Source organism: Miniopterus schreibersii (genome assembly GCF_964146895.1).
Source record: "Miniopterus schreibersii genome assembly, chromosome: 3".
In the NCBI taxonomy this organism is placed as follows: domain Eukaryota; kingdom Metazoa; phylum Chordata; class Mammalia; order Chiroptera; family Miniopteridae; genus Miniopterus; species Miniopterus schreibersii.
The window spans coordinates 36,387,546-36,411,766 of record NC_138103.1 but is presented as its reverse complement, the minus strand read 5'-3'; the positions used below and the strand labels follow the sequence as shown (position 1 = coordinate 36,411,766).

The 24,221-nt window shown below is 41.3% G+C and overlaps 2 protein-coding genes across 9 annotated transcripts in view; both read left to right on the top strand.

Annotated features, from left to right (window-relative positions):
- SNCAIP (synuclein alpha interacting protein) overlaps positions 1-24,221 on the top strand; it is a 138,725-nt gene that overhangs the window by 44,806 nt on the left and 69,698 nt on the right. The gene's annotated exons all lie outside the window — the stretch shown is intronic.
- LOC308554641 (uncharacterized protein) lies at positions 18,136-19,101 on the top strand (the record flags this gene model as incomplete). Its single annotated transcript, XM_081131946.1, has 1 exon — positions 18,136-19,101. One exon carries the CDS (start codon positions 18,136-18,138, stop codon positions 19,099-19,101), a length of 966 nt encoding a protein of 321 aa, XP_080988072.1.

Sequence of the window (24,221 nt, the reverse complement as noted above, 5' to 3'; positions counted from 1 at the left end):
ATGTTTAAATATATGTGGATTGTGTTTAATACTATGCCAAAGCATGTTTTGGCAACAATAAAATGCAAGAGTTGGCTTCCTTTTTAAAAGGTCATTATACAGTTTATATGCCTAAGGTTAAATAAGTTCTTTTTGATCAGACTGAAATAATTGGACACATTTTACACACACACACACACACACACACACACACACACACACACACACACACGAATGGGCTTCCTAACATGTGGATAAGGGCTTTTCTGGTTTGACTACTGGGAATTTGAGCACCTTTTTTTTCTCTTACTGTTTAAGGGTTCAAAGGTCATTCCCTCCCCAGAGTCTAATGATGTTGGGATCGGCCCTACAGCTGACTTTGGAGTCACCCTCCTCGATCTCTCCCTTTCCTGCTCACGTGCAGACATACTCACCACATGTCATCCATCACCAGGCCTGCTGGCTCTGCCCGCGTCTGGCACTGCTGTGGCCCTAGACAAGCCCCTGGAGCATCAGGCCTGACGAGGCAGTTCCCTCCTCACTGACCGCTGTTTCCACTCTTGCCGTCTGGTCTCCAAATAGCTGTTTGTCTGATCTTATTAAACATAAATCAGCTCAAGATACTCTCCCACTTGAAGCCATTCACTGGCTTCCCTCCACATCAGAGTAAATCCCAGACTCCTTCTCATGGGCCATAGGCCCTGCCTGCTCACGTCTCTCGCGCGCTGCTCTCTGACTTGGTCTCCTCGTACCCGTGTCCTCCCCTCCACCCCGGTCGCCTGGCTGTGTCTCTCTCCTCGCTTACTCTCACCTCAGGCCTCTCCCCCCACTTTTGTGTGGCTTGATGCCTTTCCTTGTGCAGAAAGAGGCCTTCCTTGACCCACCCGAATTAAAGAGCCAAGCCTTCTTCCTCCCAGTCACACTCAGCCTGGTTTCCCCCCATTATTGCACTTCTCCAAACCTGAAAATATTTTATATACTATTTATTTATGTATTGTTTTGTTAATCCATTGGTACTGTGCTGTCCAATACAGTAGCCACTAACCACATGTGGCTATTTAAATTTAAATGTGATAAGTTAAAATGGAATAAAATTTAAAATCTAGTTCCTCAGTTGCACCAGCTAGTGGCTACCATATCCGACAGTGCAGATACGGAACTTTTCCATCATCACAGAAAGTTCGACGGCACTTAATTAAAATAGGAGTTCCCTGAGGTCAGCCAGCCTGTTTCGCTTGTTCACTGTTGAATGGCCAATGGCCATGGTGCCCAAGAAATATTAGTGGAAGGAAGTAAGATGGAAATAGAGGGAAGAAAGGAGGGAGGAGAGGGAAGGGAGGAGGGAAGGAAGGAAGAGTCCTGTATTTTTCAGGAAGCAATAAGATATCTTCATCACTTTGAAATTTGTTTCCAATCCTTCCATACCACTAAATAGTCTTGAATTTCAGGATTAAAAAAAGTGTTTCTTAATATGTAAAAGGGACTTGGGAGAAATACTTAATTATCATAATGGAATCCTTTCTCATTCCCCTCTATCTGCCATCTTTCCTCAACTTTTTAGAGCCTCACGTCAGGGATTCCAATTTTCGAATAAGGACATTATGTGACTTCCAGGCAAAAATGCATTTTTTTCCTGGTCTCTGTTTAGCACAATAAACCATTTTCCTCCCTTTATCTTCAGGATGTATGTACAGTGTTTTTTCTCTCACTAAGGCCACAGTTCCCAAAAGTTAGAATATGGAATGTGTGTACTTGCAGGTTCTTTGTGTAAGTTTTCTGAATTTACCTTGTTGGAAATCGTACTTTTTCAGCGTGTCCTGACAGTGTATGAACTTGCAGCTCTCTCTATCACACTGAATTGGCGGGGTCTGCAGCAGGCCAGGGACTGGAGCTGAGTGTTGATTTAAAGCAGCACTTTCCCTCTGGCTCCCCTCAGAGCTAAGACCCTTATAAATTGTTGCTCTGAACTTTTGAACTCAGAGAAACTTCTGAATATATGTAATAAGCAGTAAGGTAATCCAGAGCTTAGAATCTGTGTCTTCCTTGTGACAAATCACGTCTACTAAAAATAAGTTTTATTCTTGGCCTCTAAAGGTTTTCTTACAATTTATTGTGCTGAAACTTATCTGAAACCTTTATCTATACTTCATAGAAGGTCTTTAAAAAACAATTTTTAATACACAGTTGTCTAGATAGGGAATCATTCCATAGAGTAGATATGAAAATTATTTTCAAATAAGAATGCTTTCAAAAATAATAATTGGTCATTTTTGTTTTGTTTTAAGGCATAGAAATAAATCATTTAAGCTCAAAATAATTTACCAAATTGTGTTTTCAAGCTTAGATTCTAGAAATTTATTAGATTTGAACTATGAGAAACATGTCAAACATTTACATTTTTGAGTAGATTTCATGTTGAATGTTCTATTACCCTGAGTAACAACATGAGATGTTTAGCTTTAATAAAACAAACACAGATCCACTATGCCTTTCTCCAGAAAGCTTAAAGAATTAGTGAATACTTTTATTTAATAAGATCTTATGAGAGAGGTATAATAGCTATTAGTGGAAAGTCATATTAATTTTATTTTTATTGGAACATGTAAAGTATAATATGTCTTCAAAAGCTGGGTGCTGAGCAGCCCATGAATCTGTTGACTTAGAGATCAAGATCTTGGCTTCTAACATGTGTTGCTGGCCACAAATAACAATGCCTTCAGCATCTCAAGAGGAGGATCCCATGCTGCAAGGATCCCTGTGGAATGTGCGAGGGCCGAGAGATCCTACTGGATTTGAAGGACCTCCTTGTGCAGTCAGGATTGACCATTTGCACTTGTGGTGGGGCTGTTTTGTGCAAAAGTGGGAAAACATTGTTCCAGGAGCACCTGTAACCACTTTCTCACGGTTCTTTTTGGATTTTAATGTCTTGATGTCAGAATTGCTTTAGACTCATTGAGACCTAAATATTTAGTCACATAGCCAGCCATTCTACTCAAAACAACATTGCACAATAGGCAAATGCATAAGAGCACTTACAAGTGCTTCAGATGTCTGTAGCTGCACCGGCTGGACAGAATGCCTGGAACCCTTGGAAGATGTGCGTCTTATATCTTCCCAAACAGGCTGCCCAGCCAGGACCAGAAACTACATTTCGGTTTCTTTCTTGTGGAGGCTGGTACTGAACACGGTTGTATCAACAGCTGAATTGAAAACTACTGGTTTCCACCAACTCCAGCATCCAGCACCAGGTCTACTGTCTCCTCTGCTTCGGGTGGAATGACCTTAGGCTCTTACTTGATATGGATTATAACCCTTTCTCCACCACTTACTTGCTCTGTGAACTAATAATTATGTCTTAACCCACGTCTCAGTTTTTCTGTCTCTAAAATGGGGACAGTTATATCAACTTTGCAGAGTTGTTGTAACTTTTAGAAGTTAGGCATGTAAAGTGCCCGGCCTGTGGTAGTTGCTCAAAAAGCAGTACTGTCTCTTTATCTTCATGAACTTCATTAGATGGAACTTTACTTGGAGATGAGAACTCTTTTTTTTGGACTACGTTCAGTTAGCACTTAAGTTTTATTTTGTAACGTCTCCAAGTGTACTCCATGAAAACAAAGTGTGATTATATGAGCCAGAGGTCCTCATTATCAGAGGATAGCCAGGAGAGGAATAAAAGACCACTTACACACAAAAACTCACAGACACAGACAAAAGTACAGCGGTTACTAGAGGGAAAGGGTAGTGAGGGAAAGGGTAAAAGGGGGTCAAATATATCGTGACAGAAACAGATTAGACTTTGGGTGCTGAACACACAATGCAATATACAGATGATGTATCATAGAAATATACCCTTGAAACCTGTATAATTTTATTAACCAATGTCACCCCAATAAACTTAAAGTGAAGTCACTACAATCTGCAACATGTTTTCATAGTAAACAGTAAAACAAACACCAATTTGGACTTCGTCTTGAAAATTTAAACTGAAATTATGAAAATGAACCCATTTATGCCTATATTTAATGGGATTTACATTAGAGCTTTAGAATGAATTTACAATAATTTCTTTCAACAAAATTATACATTCATATACAACATTTTCTGTTTGGTGGTGTGGTACATAATTATGGTCATTTTCACCCTCCCCCCATAAATGTCCTTGGGCTTAATCAACTTACCCAAAGCATCTTCTTTGTCAAATCATTCTCTTGTGAAACATCTATTACACCACTACCCTTGTTGATATGTTTCTGAAATTACTAACCACTCCAACTTTTCTAGTGACTTGATGTGTGTTTAAAGCAGTTACTCAACATCACTCTTTCTGACTGTGTGAATCCTGCCTCTTTTGAAAGCTTTGCAATTTCATTTCCAGTCCACTTGCGTTGTATTTGTGTTGCATTAAAGGCAGGTTTGAAACCTCCCACAAGCAGTGGGACTAACTTCCAAAAATGTTGATTTAATGAATACAGAGAGATGCTACTTATAAGTAGGGTGGGAGGGGTTTTATGAAGGGGTGTTAAAATAGCCAATTTATGAATATTTTCATGTTATGATGACTTTTATATCCCAATGTGGCCTTAAAACTGTGGGAGGTTGGATAACCAGGCCTCCCTGGGTAGAATTATTGCCGTCCCCTGATAAAGAGCTGTATTATGACCCACACATCCCCAGCGTGATCTTTTCCAGCATGTTTGCTCATGCTGTCCCCTGGGTTTTCCAGAACAGTGTTTCATATCAGTATCATTTGATCTTCTGCTTCCACATAATCAGTTCTTAATGACAGGCCATGCTTCCTCAGCCCTGAATCAGCACAACCATCTTTTAACTAGCAAAGATTTTAAAAATATAACCCTTGTAATTTTCCACTACTGGAGGATGGATCCAGTTTTGAACAGCTGAAGATGGAAGATAACATGTGTCAATGTTCTGAATTCCAGATGTGGAGTCCTGGTTTCCTAATTAATCATCAGTGACCCTGTGTCCTGAGTGATTTTGCTTATCATTGGAGATATTGTCCTTGATCTAATTAGGAGAACAATAATAAAAACAGGAACAGTTAACATCTGTTTGACACTGCTCTAAGGACTTTGCCTACGTGATCTCATTTAATCTTCATAGTACCCTCAAAGTGCCCATTTTACAGATGAAGACACTGGGTCTCCGTCACTTAAATGCCTGTGAACATTGGGTCATGGAGTAGATACCTGGTAAGAGTGAGATGAATCTGGATATTGCCCACTGAGGTAACAAGATTATCAGTATGGATCGCCACAGTAGGGGTGTTGGAAATTCAGGAATCTGGGTGTTTTCTGACCCCAGAAATAGAGCAAATGGAAAGAATAATGGTGGTAAACCAGGTTTTCCTCTTTTAAGCTCAGAGATAAGCAGAGGAACTATAGCATTGATTTGAAGTGAATTGTAGTGGATTAAAATGGAGAATTTAATACTTATCAGTAGAAATGGAATGTTTGAAGTCAGAGAGCTCATAGGAATGTGTACTGATTACCAAGTGCAGAATCAGATTAAATGGGGGAGGAGGAAACTGGAGAATGTCTACATTTCCACATTTCACTAGATAACATGAATGACAGAAGCCAAGAACTCGACTGGAGTTTGACAAATGCAGCAGAGGTCCAACTGAGGTTGAACTGAGCACGAACCATACTCAGTGGCCTTGGCAATGCCCCCTTTCCCTTGATAAGGATATAATGATAACAAACACATTCAGATAAATTGCATAGTTCACGACACCTGCTCCAGCTAGCTTTACCTGGGGGGATGGAGTTTGAGAAGTTCAATAAGGGTTTGAGTCCCATAAAACTTTTGGTCAAGAAGGAAAGAATCTATGTTTAAAACATTGAGCTTCCAGGTACCAAGGCTTCCATTGTTTTCTCACTGACTTGGTTGTATTTAATGCCAACAGTTCAAGGAGTCACATGTTGTCTTGCCTGTTCTACCAGTTGGCATTGCTTCCTGGAAGGAACTTGCTCTGGAAGTGACAGAGCTCCTTCTCCTGAGACCCTGTGTAAGCTGGCTGCTATTGACAGGGTTCTGATGGTTGAGTTTGGCTCCCATATGTTGGCTCACCTGGAAGAGGCAGGCCCAGGAAAACAGAAAATGAGTGTAGGGCTACTAGAGTAAACTCCAGTCTTTATATTGAGGACCCAACATGACTTAGGTACAGAGGGATAAAGGAAGAAAAAAAACCCAAAAATCACTATTTTTCATAGCACCTAGAATAATACTAGAAACTGCTGAAGAGTTATAAAACATCACTTGATTGATTTAAAATAGCTTGAAACTGAAAATTTTCTTAAAGACACACACCCCATATAATGCATCTGAAAAAATAAACATCTATCTTCAGCTTCTTATTGTTCAGATATTTGACATAGATGTGAGACTTTGGATGCATATTCCAAATAATTGTATCCAAACAGGTGTATTATTTGTACCACTATGTCCTTTGCCTCCTTGTAATGAGCATGGGACACCTGTGTTTTGAATGTCTTGCTAATGAAGTCATTTGGACTAGGTGCTTTGGTCTGAATGTATGGACAGCTGCCGACTTGAGGTCAAGTTGCTTTAATGGCAAAAATTAAGGTTTTTTCGTTTTTTTTTAACTTATTTCACTTCACTTATTTTTATTACTATTGTTTGTTTGTTTTCCAATACATTGGAAAAGTGTAGCTGCAGAACAACTCAGGAGACCTGCTGTCCTCTTCCCAGCTCTGCCATTAGGAAGCTGTGTGGCCTTTAGCAAGTCACTGGGCCCTTCTGGATCTAATTTTCTTAATTTGTAAACTTGTAAGAGTGTGCTAAATAGTCAGTGATTTTTAAAGACTTTATTTTTTAGAGAAGTTTTAGGTTCACAGAAAAATTGAGAAAGGACAGAGATTTCCAGTATTCTTCCTGCCCCCACACATGGGTAGCCTCTCCCATTGCCAGCCTCCCCGACCAGAGTGGAACGTTTATTAGGGTAGATGAACCTACCTTGGCGCATCTCAATCATCCAAAGTCCATAGCTTTTCTTGGTAGTACACAGTTTATGGATTTTGACAAATGTATAATGTACTCAACATTATAGTATCATACATAGTATTTTCACTGCCCTGTAAATCTTCTGTGCTCTGCCACTACCTCCACCCTCCCCCTCCAATCCCTGCAATCACTGATCTTTTTATTCTCTCCATAGTTTTGCTTTTCTAGAATGTCGTAGAGTTGGAATCATACAGTATGTTGCCTTTTCAGATTGGAGTCTTTCATTTAGTAATATGCATTTAAGATTCCTCCGTGTCTTTTAATGCCTTGGTAGCTCATTTATTTTTAGTGCTGAATGATATTCCATTTTCTGGATGTACCCCAGATTATTTATTCACCTACTGAAGGATATCTTCCTGCCTTCCAAGTTTTGGTAATTATGAAAAAAGCTGCTGTAACCATCCCAGTGAAGGTTTTGCATGGACATAAGTTTTCAACTCCTTTGGGTAAATACCAAGGAGTGCGATTGCTGGATTGCATGGTAAGAATATGTTTAGTTCTGTAAGAAACTGCCGAACTCTCTTACAAAAATATGGCTGTACCCGCCCAGCAATGAATGAAAGTTCCTGTTGCTCCACATCCTTGCCAGCATTTGCTGTTATCAGTGTTCTGGATTTTTGCGATTCTAATATGTGTGTAGTGCTATCTCACTATTGTTTTAATGTCCGTTTCCCTGATACCATATAATAAGGAGCATCTTTTCATATGCTTATTTGCCGTCTTTATATCTTCTTTGGTAAGTTGTCTCTTAAGATCTTTGGTACATTTTTAAATCGGTTGTTCACTTTCTAATTGTTGAGCTTTAAGAGTTCTTTGTACAGTTTGAATGACAGTCCTTTATCAGATGTGTCTTTCACAAATATTTTTCTCCAAGCCTGTAGCTTGTCTTCTTACTCTCTTGATACTGTCTTTCACAGAGCAGAAGTTTTTAATTTTGATGAAGTCCAGTTTATCAGTTATTTCTTTCATGGACTGTGCCTTTGGTGTTATAGCCAAAAAGTCATCACCATACCCAGGGTCATCTAGGTTTCCCCCTAGATTTTATATTTTGCATTTTACATTTAGGCCTATGATCCATTTTGAGTTCATTTTTATGAAGGGTGCTAAGGTCTGTGTCTTTATTCTTTTGTATTTGGATGTCCAGTTGTTCCAGGACCATTTGTTGAAAATACTTTCTATGATCCATTGTATTGCCTTTGCTCCTTTGTCAAAGATAGTTGACTGTTTTTATGTGGATCTATTACTGAATTCTCTGTTCTGTTCCATTGATCTTTTTACCTACTCTTTCACCAATACCACACTGTCTTTCTTACTTTTAGTAAGTATTAAAGTCAGGTGGTATCAGTCCTCCAACTTTGTTGTTCCCTTTCTGTATGGTGTTGGATATTCTGGGCCTTTTGTCTCTTCATGTAAATTTTAGAATCAGTTTGTCAGTTGGATTTCTAGATCAAATTGGGGAAAATTGGCATCTTGACAATATTGAATTTTCCTATCCTTGAACATGGATTATCTCTCCATTTATTTAGTTTTCCTTAATTTCATTCATCAGAGTTTTTTTGTTTTGTTTTGTTTTAAATATATCTTTATTGATTTCAGAGAGAGGAAGGGAGAGGGAGAGAGAGAGATAGAAACATCAATGATGAGAGAGTCATTGATTGGCTGCCTCTTGTATGCCCCCTACTGGGGATTGAGCCTGCAACCCGGGCATGTGCCCTGACGGGGAATCCAACCGCCATCTCCTAGGTCAATGCTCAACCACTGAGCCACACCCAGCCTGGCCATCAGAGTTTTGTAGTTTTCTTCATATAGATATTATATATATTTTATTAGATTTATGTCTAAGTATTTCATTTTGGGGAGTGTTAATATAAATGATGTTTCTAATTTCAGATTCCTCTTGTTCATTGCTGGCATATAGGAAAGCAATTGACTTTTGTATATTAACCTTATATCCTGCAACCTTGATTAGGTCCAGGAATTTTTTGGTCAGATTTTTAAAATAGATAACGTGTCATCTGCAAATAAACACAGTTTTATTTTTTCCTTCATAGTCTGTATACCTTTCATTTCCTTTTGTCTAGTAGAATTAGATAGGACTTTCAGTACAGTGTTGAAAGGAATGGTGAGAGGCCTTGTTCCTGATCTTAGTGGGGAAGCTTTGAGTTTCTCAAGATTATGATGTTAGCTGTGGCGTTTTGTAAAGATTCTTCATTAAGTTGAGGGTGTTCCCTTCTATTCAGTAATTTTTGTAAGTAGTTTTAGTTTTCAATGGCTTTCTCCAATGAAAGGAAAGAGAATAGTAGTTAAAAGAGGCACATATAAGACATTTGGGTAAGGCTAGAATTTGAATATAAAGTGAATCTCAGAAGAACCCCTTTTGCATGGTGGATTTTTTTCCCTTGGAATCCTGCCTTCTTTGTTGCCCTCCCCTGACCCTTGGTCAGCCTTGTTTTGTGTGTTCACTGTTGTCAAATGTCCATTTTTTCTTACATTTTCCAGTTCTTCATCTCGAATGTTTGGAACCGTGGACCCTAAATATTTTGGAATAATGGCTTTGATTTTATGATCGATGCCCTTCCCCAAAATGCAATATATCCTATATTTATTTTAAAATATTAAACTGTGATTTGTGGTAAGACTTGCTATAGTACTGGTGCAGGACATTTTGGATACCTTCTGTGGCTAAGCCAAAGTTAGCTTCTTATAAAAAGATTCTTCTTTAACTTACTGACTCATTCAGTGAACTTTTCCATGCATGCAACAAATTCTCGAGTGCCTTCCATATGTCAAACTTCATGATGAACACTCTGGATTATGGTGAACAAGGCAAAGAATTTCCTTGTGAGGGGGGCAGATGTATGAGCAGATAATAATATTGTTATGGTGAGTATATTGAATGCAGTTTGCTCAGGAATTTTGTACAGAGGAAGAGGCAGGTAGGTAATCTAAACTTGAGCTCAGGTGTAGCAGTGAATGCTTCCTTAGGAGTAACCCCTAGGGCTGAAAGGACAAAGGAAAGAGGTCTGCGATCACCTACAAGTTAGGGCTTCTAGAACAATGGAGAATGATGCTAATGAGGATGCTGCCTTATAGGTGCTGATAACATACGGGAGACACTGCCTGTGACAGAGCAAGGCTGTGTGTGAGGGAGAGCGAGAGGGAAAGAGAAGGGGAATGAGAGAGGGGGACAGGGGGAAGGGGAGGGGGAGGGAGCATTCCTGCCGTCTAATCTTTCATCGCAGCCTGACCTTGGCCAGACCTAATAGGAAGTCAGTCAGCTGGCCAAGGAGCTTAGGAAATACAGTTACCTGAGAGAATAGGCCAGTGACTGCACCATTCATTGGCAAATGGGAAGCCAGTGGTGGGGGTTTGGGTTCCTTTGGGTGGTAATGAGGGAAGGATGTACGCAGAGGCCAGTGTCAGCCAAAACCCTAGGACAAAGAACAGCAGGAACTATGCACAGAATCTCCGTCAGTGTCATTGGAGTTTCCAGTGTGAGTCAGAGATTGGTAGGAGCTGAACTGTAAGCAGGCACGGGCATGATTGGCTCTGTGTCACTGGTGGAGGAACTGGCCACCTGCCCTGTAGGCAGTGGGAAGACGCTGAAGCATCTTCAGTAGCCAAGTGACAAAGCCATCTTTGTGTTTTAAGTCACCTGAAGAGTTGTGTGGACTCAGAGAGCATTTTTGAAAAAGCAAAAATGTACTAATTTCCTTGCCTTTAGTCTTGTCCTTCTCAAATTAATTCCAGCAAAAAATGAGAAGCTGTAATAAGAAAATGGTAGGAAGGGTGAAATGATAAAAATTCAGAGGAAAAAGAAGTAGAAACAAAACTGTGATGGGTTAAGAAGCCAAAGGAGACAAGAAAGTGGCAACAGTGAATGGAGATGCCTCTTTTGAGAAGCTCCAGCGAGAGGGGAGGAAAGATGGGGTGGATTTTACTTGTATGGTTGGTATAGGTTGTCGGTTGCTTGTGGTCAGGTGCAAAAAGCCAGAGATGGGTTAAATCTTTAGAGGATGGAGTAGAGATAGAGACGAAGTGGCTCAGGGATGGACTCGGGCCTGGAGAAGGTTGGGGGTATTTTCCGTAACTGCTTGCCAAGTAACTGAGCTTATGCTGCAGACAGTGTGTTTAGAATTTCAGTCTTCTGCAGAGAGCCCACGCAGCACCTTCCAGTTACAAGCATAAAACACCTCTGTGACTATCTGCGTGACTTTAGGAAATAAATACAAAAACTGGCAATTGTATAAACCTTGCAACCTTCAGACTGGGCTCACAATTTCATTTGACTCTATGATTGCCTGTAGCTGTGTGCATAAACATAAACATACATGCATACAAACATATATGTATATGTTTATATATGTGTGTACATGTGTATATATATATATATATATACACACACACACACTTGAATACACTTGTACACACACACATGTGACGATATATTTCATTGTCTGTGGGGAACCTGAGGTCAGAGCAAATAGGACTTGACAGACCTTTCACAATCTACTTGTAATTTAACCCAGGTCTTCTGGCTTCAGATTCCTAGGGGCAGATTTTGTCACTGTTACAAGTTTAGCCTAGAGAGTGCCAGTGTAGGCACTGCCCCCTCCACTTTGCTTCTTGGTTCACCAGGCTTTTCAGCCTCAGACATCTGGGGCCTCTGCTCTGGCTCCTCTAGTGTTGGAGGTGCTCAGCGGTTTCCAGTGCACCAGAAAGTATGCCTCTTGGTAGGGGGAGAGGCACACAATAAGATAGGACCACCGTTGTTTAATGATTACTCACCTTACTGACTATAGATAAGAGGTTTTCTTACAGACCCTGGGAAACTGGAGGATGTGTTGCAAGGAGGAAGACAGGGCTGTAAAAATGGACCTGCAAGGAGGAAAACAAGGCTGTAAAAATGGACCTGTCTAAGCTCGGATGGGTCCCATTGCTCAGAAAAGGAAATACATTTTGAGAACAAACCAAGGACAGGACACAGTTTGACTTGGTTGCTGTGCCTGGACCCTGACCCCCTCTGGGAATTTGCCTCAGGAATGCTGACCATCCTCCTGTCTCAGGAATGGGGGGAGCTGTTTTAACATATTAGAAAATTAACTACCTCGTTATGAGACTTCAGGATCCTGGAAGGAGACACAAAGACCATGAACCCTGCAGTCCCTGTCCTGCTCCCTTCCCGCTTGCATGTGGCCTTTCTTCCTTATGCATATATAATCAGCTGGCTAGTAGGGAGGTGAGAGCAGAATTTAAAGGATGACCTGCTGCTCTCTCATACTACCAGCATTATTGGAATAAACACTATATATGATTCAACCCTGTCTCTGCTTAATTTGGTTCAAGTAGTGACAGGTGCCTCATTGTATCCGATATCATTCTTACGGTGGGAGCTTCTCTCCTCCCAGCCTCCTGTGTTCTCATACGGAGGCTTCCCCAAATTCTACCCTCAAAGCTCCCCTCATGTAGGCTCTTCCTTACCATGTATAGCAAGGAAAGGCACCACTGGGCTCCTACTTGCAGACATTTTCTTTAAGGCCTGATTCTCAAATTCTCTCATCTCTCTCTGCTACCCAGTTTCTGCCAGTTTTTGAATTTAGTATCTCTCCCCATCCCTGCTCAAGGCCCTGCCAACCCACTGCTCTTTGGAGCCACACAAACTGGGTGAGACTCCTGATTCAGTCATGTACTAACTGGAACCAACTGAGCAAGTTACTCAGCCTCATTGAAACTAATAATACCCCATAGGTTATGATGAGGATTTCAGAAAAGAAAGTATGTGAAGGGTCCAGCTCAGGGCCAGACTTAATCAATCTTAGCTCCCTTTCCCCCACCGGAGTGGCCTGGAGCTCTTATGCACGTTTCCCAGTACTGAGCACGCTAATATAATTAGCAACACTAGTATATCTAAAAGGCAGTTACCATTTAATTGCTGGGGCCCCAGCCAGCCTGGCGTTCCTCTTCATTCACTTCTAATTTGGAGCTGGGGGTTTTACTCTTACCCTTGGCTGGTCACAAAATCACTGCATTAGAGAGAATTGAAAATAACTTCAGGCAGTCATTGATTACAAGATAAAAGACTTGGCGATTGCCTCCATTTTGTCCTATATAAAAATGCAAATATCAGTTTGCTCCTGGCCAGGGACCAAATCAGACAATTTTAAGCAGCATCTTTCTGTGAATTATTCTTAGTAAACTATCGAGCTTGGTTCAACCAGCCTGCTCTCTGGAAGGCGTGCCCTCCCCCATATGTGCTATACTGATCTTCATTAGAATAAATTAGTGCTGTTGTATAGATTCAGCCTCAGAGTCAAGTTTCAGGCATCTCTTCTTAAAAGACATTTATTTATATTACATACACAATTTAAAGGAGTAAATGCCCTCCTCTCGGGCTGCAGTTTGTTTATCTTTGCGCTACTGTGAGAACCTAACGCCCAGAAGGCGGTGTGCTTTACCTCTACTCGGACCCAGCGCCGGTAAAGTGGCAGCAGGCTCTAATCGAGAGGAACCCAGAGAACTCTGAGATTTTGAATCCGCAGCTTTCATATCAGAAGAGCACATGTGCGTTTGACGAAGCCTAGATCGCCTTAAACCACACGGAAAGCATTTACATCTGAACCACTTTATATGTGACTGGGAGTTAAAGTAAATTCTAAAGAACTTCAGCAGTTTGTGATTTGGAAAACAGCCTGGGCCGTATACATTCCCCCTTAGTTCGTTTTCTGTTAAATCGTATGCCAAAGTAAATGGAAGCTGTGGAGAACCTTTGAACTCCTTGGTTCTCAAATGACCTCAGTGAAGTTGGATTGGCAGAGCCTGTGTTTAGTGTCCCAAGGGGGGTTTTTCTCTTTCCCCTGTGAAGTGTACACATGACCCTTACCTTCCTGGGTGGAGAATGCAGCATTGCTTCCTGGGCCCTCCTGGCACTGGGCCCTGTCCTGAGAGATGGGCTTTCTGCCGTCAGGAGCTCAGCAGTGCAGCTCTTGGGGATCCTTAGAGTGGCACCCAGGTTTCTTGGCACCTCTGCTTCCCAATTCAGTCAGCTTTGCTTTTCCCTGTCCCTTTCCGTTTCAAAAGAGCTGTTGAAAGCCAGAGGTCTGCAGAGTTCAATGCCAAGTTTTCCTGCTGGTTAGGGCAAGTGGTTTAGCTTCTCCAAGTTTAAATTTCCTTTTCTGTGAACTAAAGATTAAAAGTAGTTCTACCCACATGAGTCCCTCTCCTGTCTGACTTTTATTTTTGTACTCACAACCAATTTATTACACTAATTATTCTTTACTTATTAATTTTTAATAAATAACTATTTAAATATATCTTCTAATAAATGACATGATATATATGTGTATGTATCCATACACATAACATAACATAATATATATATAACTATGCATATATATCACTATATTCTTACAACTAGACCGTATACCTCTCAAAGGCAGGGACAATGGCTTCCATTGCTGTGTATCATCCTTAGAGTCCAGTGTCGTGGTGGGCACAGGATAGGTTCTCAGTAGACAACCAGCTGAGGGCAGTCTTAACAAAGGTACCTCTTTAGTCCTACTTTGCCATAGTTAACAAAGAAAAATATTATCCATCAATCAAGCCAGTATTCACGAAAATTAATTTTACTTCCCTTACATTTTAATGTATGTTAGTTCTCTAGTATAGAAATACTTTGTAGGGAGAAAAAAATCACATCTATTTTACACTTTGTCCTAATGCAAAGGAATATATCACATGATGATATGTGATATCATCCTTTGAATAACAGATGTTTATGTAAGCCTGTTTTTTTTGGGGGGGGGGGAGGGTTTACAAAACATTTTTTTATCCTTTTAGCCCTGAGAAGTCAGTATTACTTGCCATAAATTGTAACTATTGGGGCACATTTGAGAAATAACATCATGTAGACAATTTCTTAGTTCATTATCCTAAAGTTAGATCTCAAATTAGAGTGGGTTTTGTGATGTCTGCTGTTAAGGTGGTTCTTCATATCTTCCCTGCTCTCCAAATTCACCCCAAGCAGTCATTGTGCCTCTGTTTAAACACGGTCAGGAAGGGGTGGGGCTCACAACTGCTGGAAACAGCCTTTTTCTGTTTCATGCAGAACGTTTAAAGATCTTCATGAGACACAGAAGTGTCAACACCATCACATGTGTTATTATCATTGAAGGAGAAGGGAGATGCCTAATTGCTATCCAAAAACATGCATGACTTGCGTATTGTAAACCTGAGCACGCTCTTCTCAAAAGGAGTTTATTATGGCCTCTATATGTTGAGTGCACCAATTGTAAGTCATTAGGGCAAGATCAAGAGTAGTCGACAGAAAATCCGCCATCCGACAGCATGTGTGGAGAGGCCGAGAGGAAGAGCTGGTGGTTGTAGAATCGGTCGTACCTGGCTTTGATTCCTGTCTCCATTACTCGGTAGCTTTGAGCAATTTACTTTTCCTCTCTGGCCTTCTGTTTCCTCATCAGTGAAGTGAGCATGTTATTAAGGATTACATGAGGTGCTCCCGGGTGAACGAGGCTGTCCCTACGAGGGAAGGCTAGTGCAGGTTTGCCCCCCTGCAGACATGGGGCACAGAAAGTCAAAACAGAAGTCGCCCCCAAAGAAGATGACAGGCACCCTGGAGACCCAGTTCATCTGCCCCTTCTGCAACCATGAGAAATCTTGTGGACGTGAAAATGGACCGTGCCCATGATACCAGAGTCATCTCTTGTACCGTGTGCCTAAAGGAATTCCAGACACCCATCACGTATCTGTCAAAAGCAGTGGATATGTCTAGCGATTGGGTAGATAGATGCCTGTGAGGTGGCCAGTCAGTAGCAAAGCAGAGGACCCACCCCCTTGGCAGCCCTGGTGCCATGGACCCTTGCTCACTGGGTATCACTCCAGAGACATTCCTGAGGTCCAGGGCCCTCACAGCCCCCGTGTGTGCGTGTGTGTGGAGTGGCTATGGTTAAGAATGTGCGGCTGCAAGTGTGGCCATGGGGTCTGCTCATGGCCAGGATGGGGGGATTTGAGGGGTTGCTGGGCTCCATGTGCCTGAACTGCATCCCTTGGCTCCAAAAGCCTTTGACTTGCTCCCTCTTTCGGCCCCTGACCTCCTTGGCTCTAGGGCCCTGGCTTCTCTAGGGGCCAATGTCCTGCCATCCTGGGTGAGGGCAAGCCCCGCAGAGACAGCCTCGGGACCCTCCAGCCTCCTCACCCACCTCCCAGCACCTTGCCCATTGAACTGGACTGCCCACCCTCCTCTGCCTTTTAAGGACTATGGCCTGGGATTCACAACCACTGGCCCCTCGGCTGGGCTCCAGCAGAGTGGCCTCGATTCATGTTTAGTTGCTTTTATAGAGAAGGGACAGGCTGGGTCAGGGACAACTGCTGGTCAAAAGCCCTTAAATAAAACAGCCAATGCCAAAAAAAAAAAAAAAAAAAGGATTACATGAGGTTATAAAGCTAAACATCAACATAGTGTCAGTCTCAAATTGGTTTTAAATAGATGGTAGCCAATATGAGCATTATTATTAGTTACTATTACTATCTTGTTATTGTTAATTGTTATTGTTATCATCATCATTGTTAGAAACAGCCTTTTTGACTGGCTACAGTTGACACCAAGGTAATGGGTACTTCTTCTGAAAGAAAAATGTGGTGTGGGGTCTCTGAAGTGGTTACTCTCTTAGTAGCCAGTTCTGGATAAAGGGTTTAATAGGAAGTGTCAGCCCCGTAGGATCGTTCTCCCCCAGTGGAATTGTGGGGCCCAGCTTTTTTACCTGCTAACACTGCCATAAACCTCTTACATATGCCCTTACTTAAAGGGTTAGTGGGTGCCAAATACTGATTTTATCCTTATGTAGATTAAATATCAATTTTTTTAGCACTCTAATCTTTCTTTTTTCAGGCTAATGTTGTCCTAGTAAAACAATTGTCCTTTCCCCCCAAAAGCCCTGATTTATAGCATTCACTCATTCCTATGGTGTAAATACTCCAAGCACACTCAATTTCAAGCTCCTATCTTGAAGTCACTGACCACAGAGCTGGAAAGAGATGTGCACAATTGCTCAAGTCTGTGAACGCTGGCTCCTGTGCCACTGGGTGGGCTGAAGGGTATGTTGTGACAGTATAGGATAGGATGATGACTGACAGCAAAAATTCCAAGCAAATACAGTAAAGGGAAAGTAGCTTGTCAGGATGGGGGTGGTTGTCCCCAGAATGGATCGTTATGACATGCTTAGCCAACAGAATTCATACAAACAGTGAGTGAATGCCAAATTACCTGAGCAGAGTGTTTCAGTGCCATTTTTCTGTCCTTGCTCTGTGCTATCCAATCATACTTAGGACATAAATCTTTTCCTAGCCTCTTATGCTCTCCGGGGAGGGGGGTTTCCCTAATTATTGTCTTCCTTTCTTCCTCCCTTCTTTGTTTCTTTCTCTGCTGCCTTCACAAGTATTTTCTATCACCTTTTTTGTAACACCATCGCTTGAAATCACCAGGACAGGTAAGAGTATTCCTGCTTTCCAAAAATGGTAGAGAAACTAGAAAACTACTTCATAACTTTCTGTCATGTTATTACTGTCATTGGTAATTTGTCATTTTTTTGTTTTGTTTTGTTATTTGGAAATCTTAATTGCCATTCAGACACACCCACCTCTTTAATTTTTTTTTTTTCCATGAGTAAAGAGGGTCACGTCAGCTGCTGGCCACCTTTCCTTTGCTCTCACAAATTTAACATTATTCTCTCCCTCGTGGTTGATGAAAACCCTATGACACTGTATCTAGGAAACTGCATTGCAGTCCTATAAATATAGTTCTGAGAACTTTTAATTAAGTGATGACACCTAGAACTTTCTCATCATAGCTAAGTCCCCAGAGATGATAAAACAGACTCCTCTTGGGAAGCCGTTCTGTTTTCCGCAGCTCCTCACTGGAGCAAGCAGAAATCTCTAACAGGTCATCTTTGAACTGTTAGGCTGACACCACATGAGGATTTTGCCAACATACAGTGGATTAAAAAACCACCGTTCTTCTCACTAAGACCTCTTACAAGCTACCCAATTGCCTACGGACTTAAACTGAATAGAAGTCCTTTGATGGCCCACTTGCCATTTCTCATGAAGCCCTCTGCGGACCTGCTTGAGATCTTCGCTTCTGCCGCCCTCATTCTTGTGAGTGTGGTTGGAAACCTGTGTTTATTTTACTCTACCAGGAAATGCATCACTGGGCGCTTGCAGACATCCTTTCTCCTGATTTTCAGTCTTATATTTGTCCACCTCATTAAAAACTTGGTGGTGAATGTCATGAAAATTGTTTACTCTTCTGGTTTCATGCTGGAGTCAGCTGGCTGCAAGGTCCTGCACTTCACGGCAGCCCTGACGACTTCACTGGCCATCTGGTTCCTGTTACACTTCGCGTTGCTCTACCTCGGGAAGCTCTACCGAACTGTGCATCCCTTGGGGGGGGCTCAAAGCCTGGACCAGCAGAAGCATTCCTTAAAGGTGGTTGCTGCACTCTGGGTGGCTGGTGTGACTGTGTACATCCCAGTGTTGATTTATACTAGAAAATCAGAATTCCTGGGTGCAGGGAATGGTACACACCCCTTGTCCAGTAACAGAATGTACTTGGATTGCCTGACTGACTTTGGAAGCAAGCAGGTAGAGTTTTACTATGGGAAAATATTTTTGGTTCTCATTGATGTTCTTCCTTTAGTCATCTTGGTCTTGGTCTGTTTCTGGATGTCACGTCTCCTTTTGGAAAGAAAGAAGATGACATGTGGTGACATGTGGATTAGAGATGATGACTCAGAAATTCTTCGAGGGGCCAAGTTCAGTATTTTATTAATGTGGCTGATTGCTCCACTTTGGATTTCTCACTTTATCTTCATCTGTTTCTTAAAAGACTTGGCAGCTTGTGTCTTTTTCCCAGCTGTTCTCATAGCCCTCTCTTCAGGCTTCTCTGCTTTCAGTCCTTTCCTGCTTATGTTGGTGAATTACAAAGTGAAGTTGGTGTCCTTCTGTGGTGCTAAAGAGGAAAAGCCTACACCACAGCCTGCAAATGCTGTTCTTTCTCCATATGCTTAATGGCAAAGCTCGGTTTTAATCAATGGGCAATGAGCTCCAGCATGGAAGATGCAGCTAAAGTTTCTATGGCTCGCATCAAGAGACCATTTCTGAAAGCAGGACTAGAAGATGATTGACTCCTTCCCCGAGAAGATATATAAGCACTAAGTCATTATAAGTTGAACACAAATAGTCATCACAGAATTTGTTGTTTAGGGCAATACTAGGATTGTTCATGTAGAACTTATAAAGTAACTCAACAGTGATCACAGTCTGGATAGGAACTCAACATAAACAGTATAGTAAGTATTTATTCTGTGCAAGGTATTGTGTTAAAAATAGCATATTGTTCAAACTGTGAGTCACACTTCTTAGCTGAATTCCTAACGGTAGCTAACAGTAACCTTGTGTCTTTCTTAAAATCCTTTACCACATTGGAAATGCATAACTTAAGTATGCACTGTGCAGTTTTTGTGCTTTTGATCATGGTACCTCATCCAAGATAGAAGTGTATTTTGTTCATTTTCCTTCCTTTAAGTGTCTTTAGTAAATTGGGGGTAGATAAAAGCACTGGATTAAAGAATTAGTGTTTGGTAAATGATACTCTCTGTATATGCATAGATGTGCAAATATTTGGTTACTATAGATATTTAACCCACTATGCTTGCTTAATATCATAATACCTAAATATCAAACTACTCTTTTTCAGAAGAAAAAGGGTACTTTATTTTATAGAAAGTTTATTTCCTCTTTTGGCTATTAAATCGGAACATTTTAAATGGAAGACTTGATAAAATCTTCATAACAATCTGATTTCTGGATTTAGATTCAATAAAAATGAGCACATAATAATTATAATTTAAAGTACATGGGCAGGATTTTATTTTTTACAGTTAGCCAGTGTAACCATTTGGACTGCTTTAGATCCTATGAGTAAATATTTTAAATATTTTATGATGCCTACATGTTGTGTAAGCATTAAATTTTAAGCCAATTATTACTAGATTCTTGCATTTTTTACATTTTCCTTCTTTATTATTGCACATAAGATTTATTATACTGTAGGTCTGGTGACTGAATATCCCCACATTGAGATTCTTGCTCTAAAAAGGCTTCATCTAAAATTATAAACCTGGATTTCATTAACAGGAGAAACTTAGAACATCTTTGCTCCCATGAAGTTCTGTGGAGAAAGGAAATTTTAAAGAAACCCAGGCCCAAATTTTGTAGGGTTTTGTAGGGCAATGCACTAGGAATTAAACACACATACACACACACACACACACAGACTTAAGACATTCTGAGGTTTCTGGGTGGTCTTCATGGGAAATGCTTAGTCAAGTCCACTGAGGCAGTTTAATCAGAAGGGCACTAGGCATGGATCCTGCGTAATGAAGTTACCATCTGTGGAGATGCGGGGTGTGGGCAAGAGGTCACCATCTTTTAATTAAGTGCAGATGTAGCCAGGCCTGGGACAAGTCATTGATCTTAGGTAGTAGTTCTCAAATGTGGTTCTGGAACCAGCAGAACCAGCATCACCTGGGAACTTGTTAGAAATGTACATTCTCAGGCCCCAACCCATTGAATCAGAAGCTCCTGGAGTTGGACCCAGAAGTCTCTTTTAATAAGCATTCTGGATGATTCTCACGCTCGCTGAACTTTGAGCACCACTGGTCTAGCATCGCTCTGTAGTTCAGTCCTCACAAACGCTGAGAGGTATAAGAACAAAGCCAAGATGACCGACTCCTGATGTAGTTAGTCTTTAATGCTCCCCATGCATATTGCTATTATGTCTACTTTGCTCTAAAATGCGAATCAGGATTGTAATCTGTGCTCCATACATTCTCAATAATAATTGCCAAACAAATCCACTGTAGAAATCAAGCAATCTTTGCAAAATCAGGAGCAAAGCATGACCACTTCAGGTGTGCCAAAAATTTGGAACTTGGATAGTTTCCTGTACATGACTGTGAAAGGGATCCAGTTCCCAAATTATTCCATAGTTCCTTTCCAGAAGCCAGTGCAAGACACAGTTGGCGTAAGCCCAGGCTCAACTTCCTAGTGCTAGAAATGTTTCCTTTTTCTTCCCAGATATTTTCTTTTTGTTTGGACCGCATTACGTCATAGTTTCGTCCTTGTGGAATCAATAAGTTTCCATTTACAACAGAGAGTAAATCATACTCTCATTGAATGAGCAACATTTCCGTTTTCTTTTAAAAATTATTTTCCCTCTTCTTCCTCCCCTCCCTTCTCCCCTCTCCTCCCTTCACCTCCATATTTCATTTGTATTCCTGGTGGGATCAGGATGGTTGATGAAATAGGATAAGGGAAGTTCAACAGACTGTCATGCAGAGCCCTGGAGAGGGGTTGAAGTGGGTCAGGACTGTCCTGAGGTCCTGGTTTTGCTTCAGAGGTATTTCCACTGCCATCTCAGACTGCACAGAATCTCTGAGTTAGAAGGTCATCTACTTCTTCCCAATGCATGATCCTCATGCTTCTCCCTCCGCGGATCCCTCCAGACCTCTATATGCAGTTTCTTACTGGTGTGGTTGTGATCTCATAGACCCCCCCCACTCCACTTCAGCCCATTCCAGGTGTCAGTAGGAAGTCTTTGCTGAGACCAATATCCCTGAAATTTCCTCTAAGATCTACCCTTGAAGTCAAATTATCCTGTTGTTACCCTAAAAGGAGGCCTGGCCCTTGGCAGCTCTGCTTAGGGCCAGCACGGTAGTGTGAGGGGTTCTTGACTTCACGCAGGAAAAAATTTCACAACACGAGTCTAGATGACTGTGAGGGAACGTTTATTAAAGCTGGGGACATAAAACTAAAAAAAGGGCTTAGCATAGAAGAAGCAACAGGGGAGCCTAGGCTGGGCTGCCTTAACCTCTGGGAAGTCAGGGAAAAGGGTCCTTGGGAACAGGTTCAGGGGACTGGCCTGTGACAAGCTGCCACTGCCCATTGCTCCCCAGGTTGCAAGTCTCGTGGGGTCCTTTAGGGTTTAGGAGGTGCATTCCCCTGGGGGAAGAAGAGGGAGAAGAAGGGAAAGGGAATGGTGGGGCAGGGGGCGAGGAAGTTCCCGGAGGGAGAGCATTCCACTCTCTGGGGCCTTTGTCTTGAGGTTTTTATTTCTCTCTTGCAGGCAGGAATCTTAGGGGAGGTCTCAGGGGAGGGTTTCAAGAGAATATTCGTCAGTTTTCTAGGTGTGCTGCTTCAGAGTCATGGTCTCCACTGATTGGGCAGTGTCAGGGCAGGGTGTTAGTCATTGCAGCTGGCCTGGTGTCCCCCACCTGGTTTTGCTGCCTTTCTGGGTCTGGAGCCTAAACACAACTGAGACCTAGATGACCTTCTGTATCTGCTGTAAATTACTCTGTCACTTTGTTTAGCTATCTATCTCAGTTTCCCGATTTCACTTGTCTTGGTTTACTGGCCTGTCTCACCTGATGGCTCTTTAGGTTCTTCGGGCAAGAGAAGAGTGCTTTTGTCCCTCCAAGTTAGATATTGCCTTAGCTATGCTACATGAGACAGGTTTTCAACCATGGGCTATCTTGACTTTCTTATTCTGTCTAGGAACATTCCAGTTTACCGGTGGCCTTCTTAAGAAGCAACATCCTGAACTGAACACAGTATATTTTATCTTGTGTTTATGTGTATGTTTGTAAAAATTTTTTCTATTGTACATTCTTTTTACTTCTCTTGTGCAGCTACTGTGAGCATGGTTTTTCCCCCCTTCTTTCCAAAATAATTTTAAATATTAAATTCACTTTAAATCACACACATACGCACACATACCAATTTAAAAGTACCTCCACCCCTAGGCTTAAAAACTAAGTTCTTTTCAAGCTCTGAACTTCTAGTATAATTTGGCTCATGGGCAGTATTTAGATTTTAGAAATAATGAAATGACCTCCAAATCATTTGCAAGAATGATTTGTAAGAGGCCAACCTTTATAGGGATTTGTAAGAGCAATCCTCATCTCTAGAATGAGTTTTCTAGTACAGTGCTATCTTACTTGCCCTTTTAATAAAAGACAAGGAGAGATGGTCATAATTAGATTTTCTTTGAAGATGAAGTTGAAACCAATTGGCTATGGAATATAATGTTTCAAAGACTAGTTTAGGGGTGTCTATAGGTAAGGTATGTTAGGGACACAAAGGTCTATACACTTTTCTTCCATGATGATGGTCACGTCTACCATTTCTATTTAGACTTTGCCATAGAGAGGAAAGAACAATTCGTTTGGAGTTACAGTTGGTGGACACCAGAAGCAATACAATTCAGGACTGAGGATGTCTATGGAATTTTGACCTATAGGGTTCAAAGACATGCCTATGTTTCAGAGAAATCTGGTGGTGGGGAGGGTGAGTCAGAAGAGCTCTGGCAGTGGATTGGGAAGTGGATTGCCTCAGCTTGTGTTATCCCTGCTCAGTAGTACATAACTTTGGCCAAAACATTTCTTAGTTTTTCCATCTGTAAAATAGTTAGAATATGACCTCAAATCACAATACACTCCCTCTGCCTTTTTTACAGAATTATTATAAATAAACTCAGGTTAAAAAAAAATAGTGAAGGTGATTTGAAAAAAATAAAATGTTTGACACATGTAAGGTGTTACTTTACCAATAAATGTATGTTTATTGCAGTTTTGACAAGCTGAAATAAGAAAGAAAAGCAAATTTAACATCAAATCTCTTGGCTGTGTGTTTGTGAGGCAATTACAGAACCTCTCTGAGCCTTGGTTTCCTTGTCTCCATGAAAGATACTATAATAATATTTGTCTCCCGGGTCTTTGTAAGACATAAATAAGAGAGTATATGTAAAAGCACCCAGACCTAGATCCTGGTGCAAAGTTTTGCTTCATGAATGTTTCTGTGGGCGTCAAACAGGAAATATAACACCTCCTCCCCAGGATCTGGTGCAGGCTCGATATATTACATTTGAGTCTCCTGTGTGATAGCAAACATTCACTTGTATTTTCTCCAAACATGCTGGAGAATTTGATATTCCAAGAAGATGGGTTGTGGGTTTTGGAACTACTTTCCTTACCACCCCTGCGTATCACCCCAGCTTGACCCTCCCTCTTCAAGACCCCTTTTTTTTTGTAGATAAAAAAGAGCAATGGGTGCTAAATAGATGTTATTCA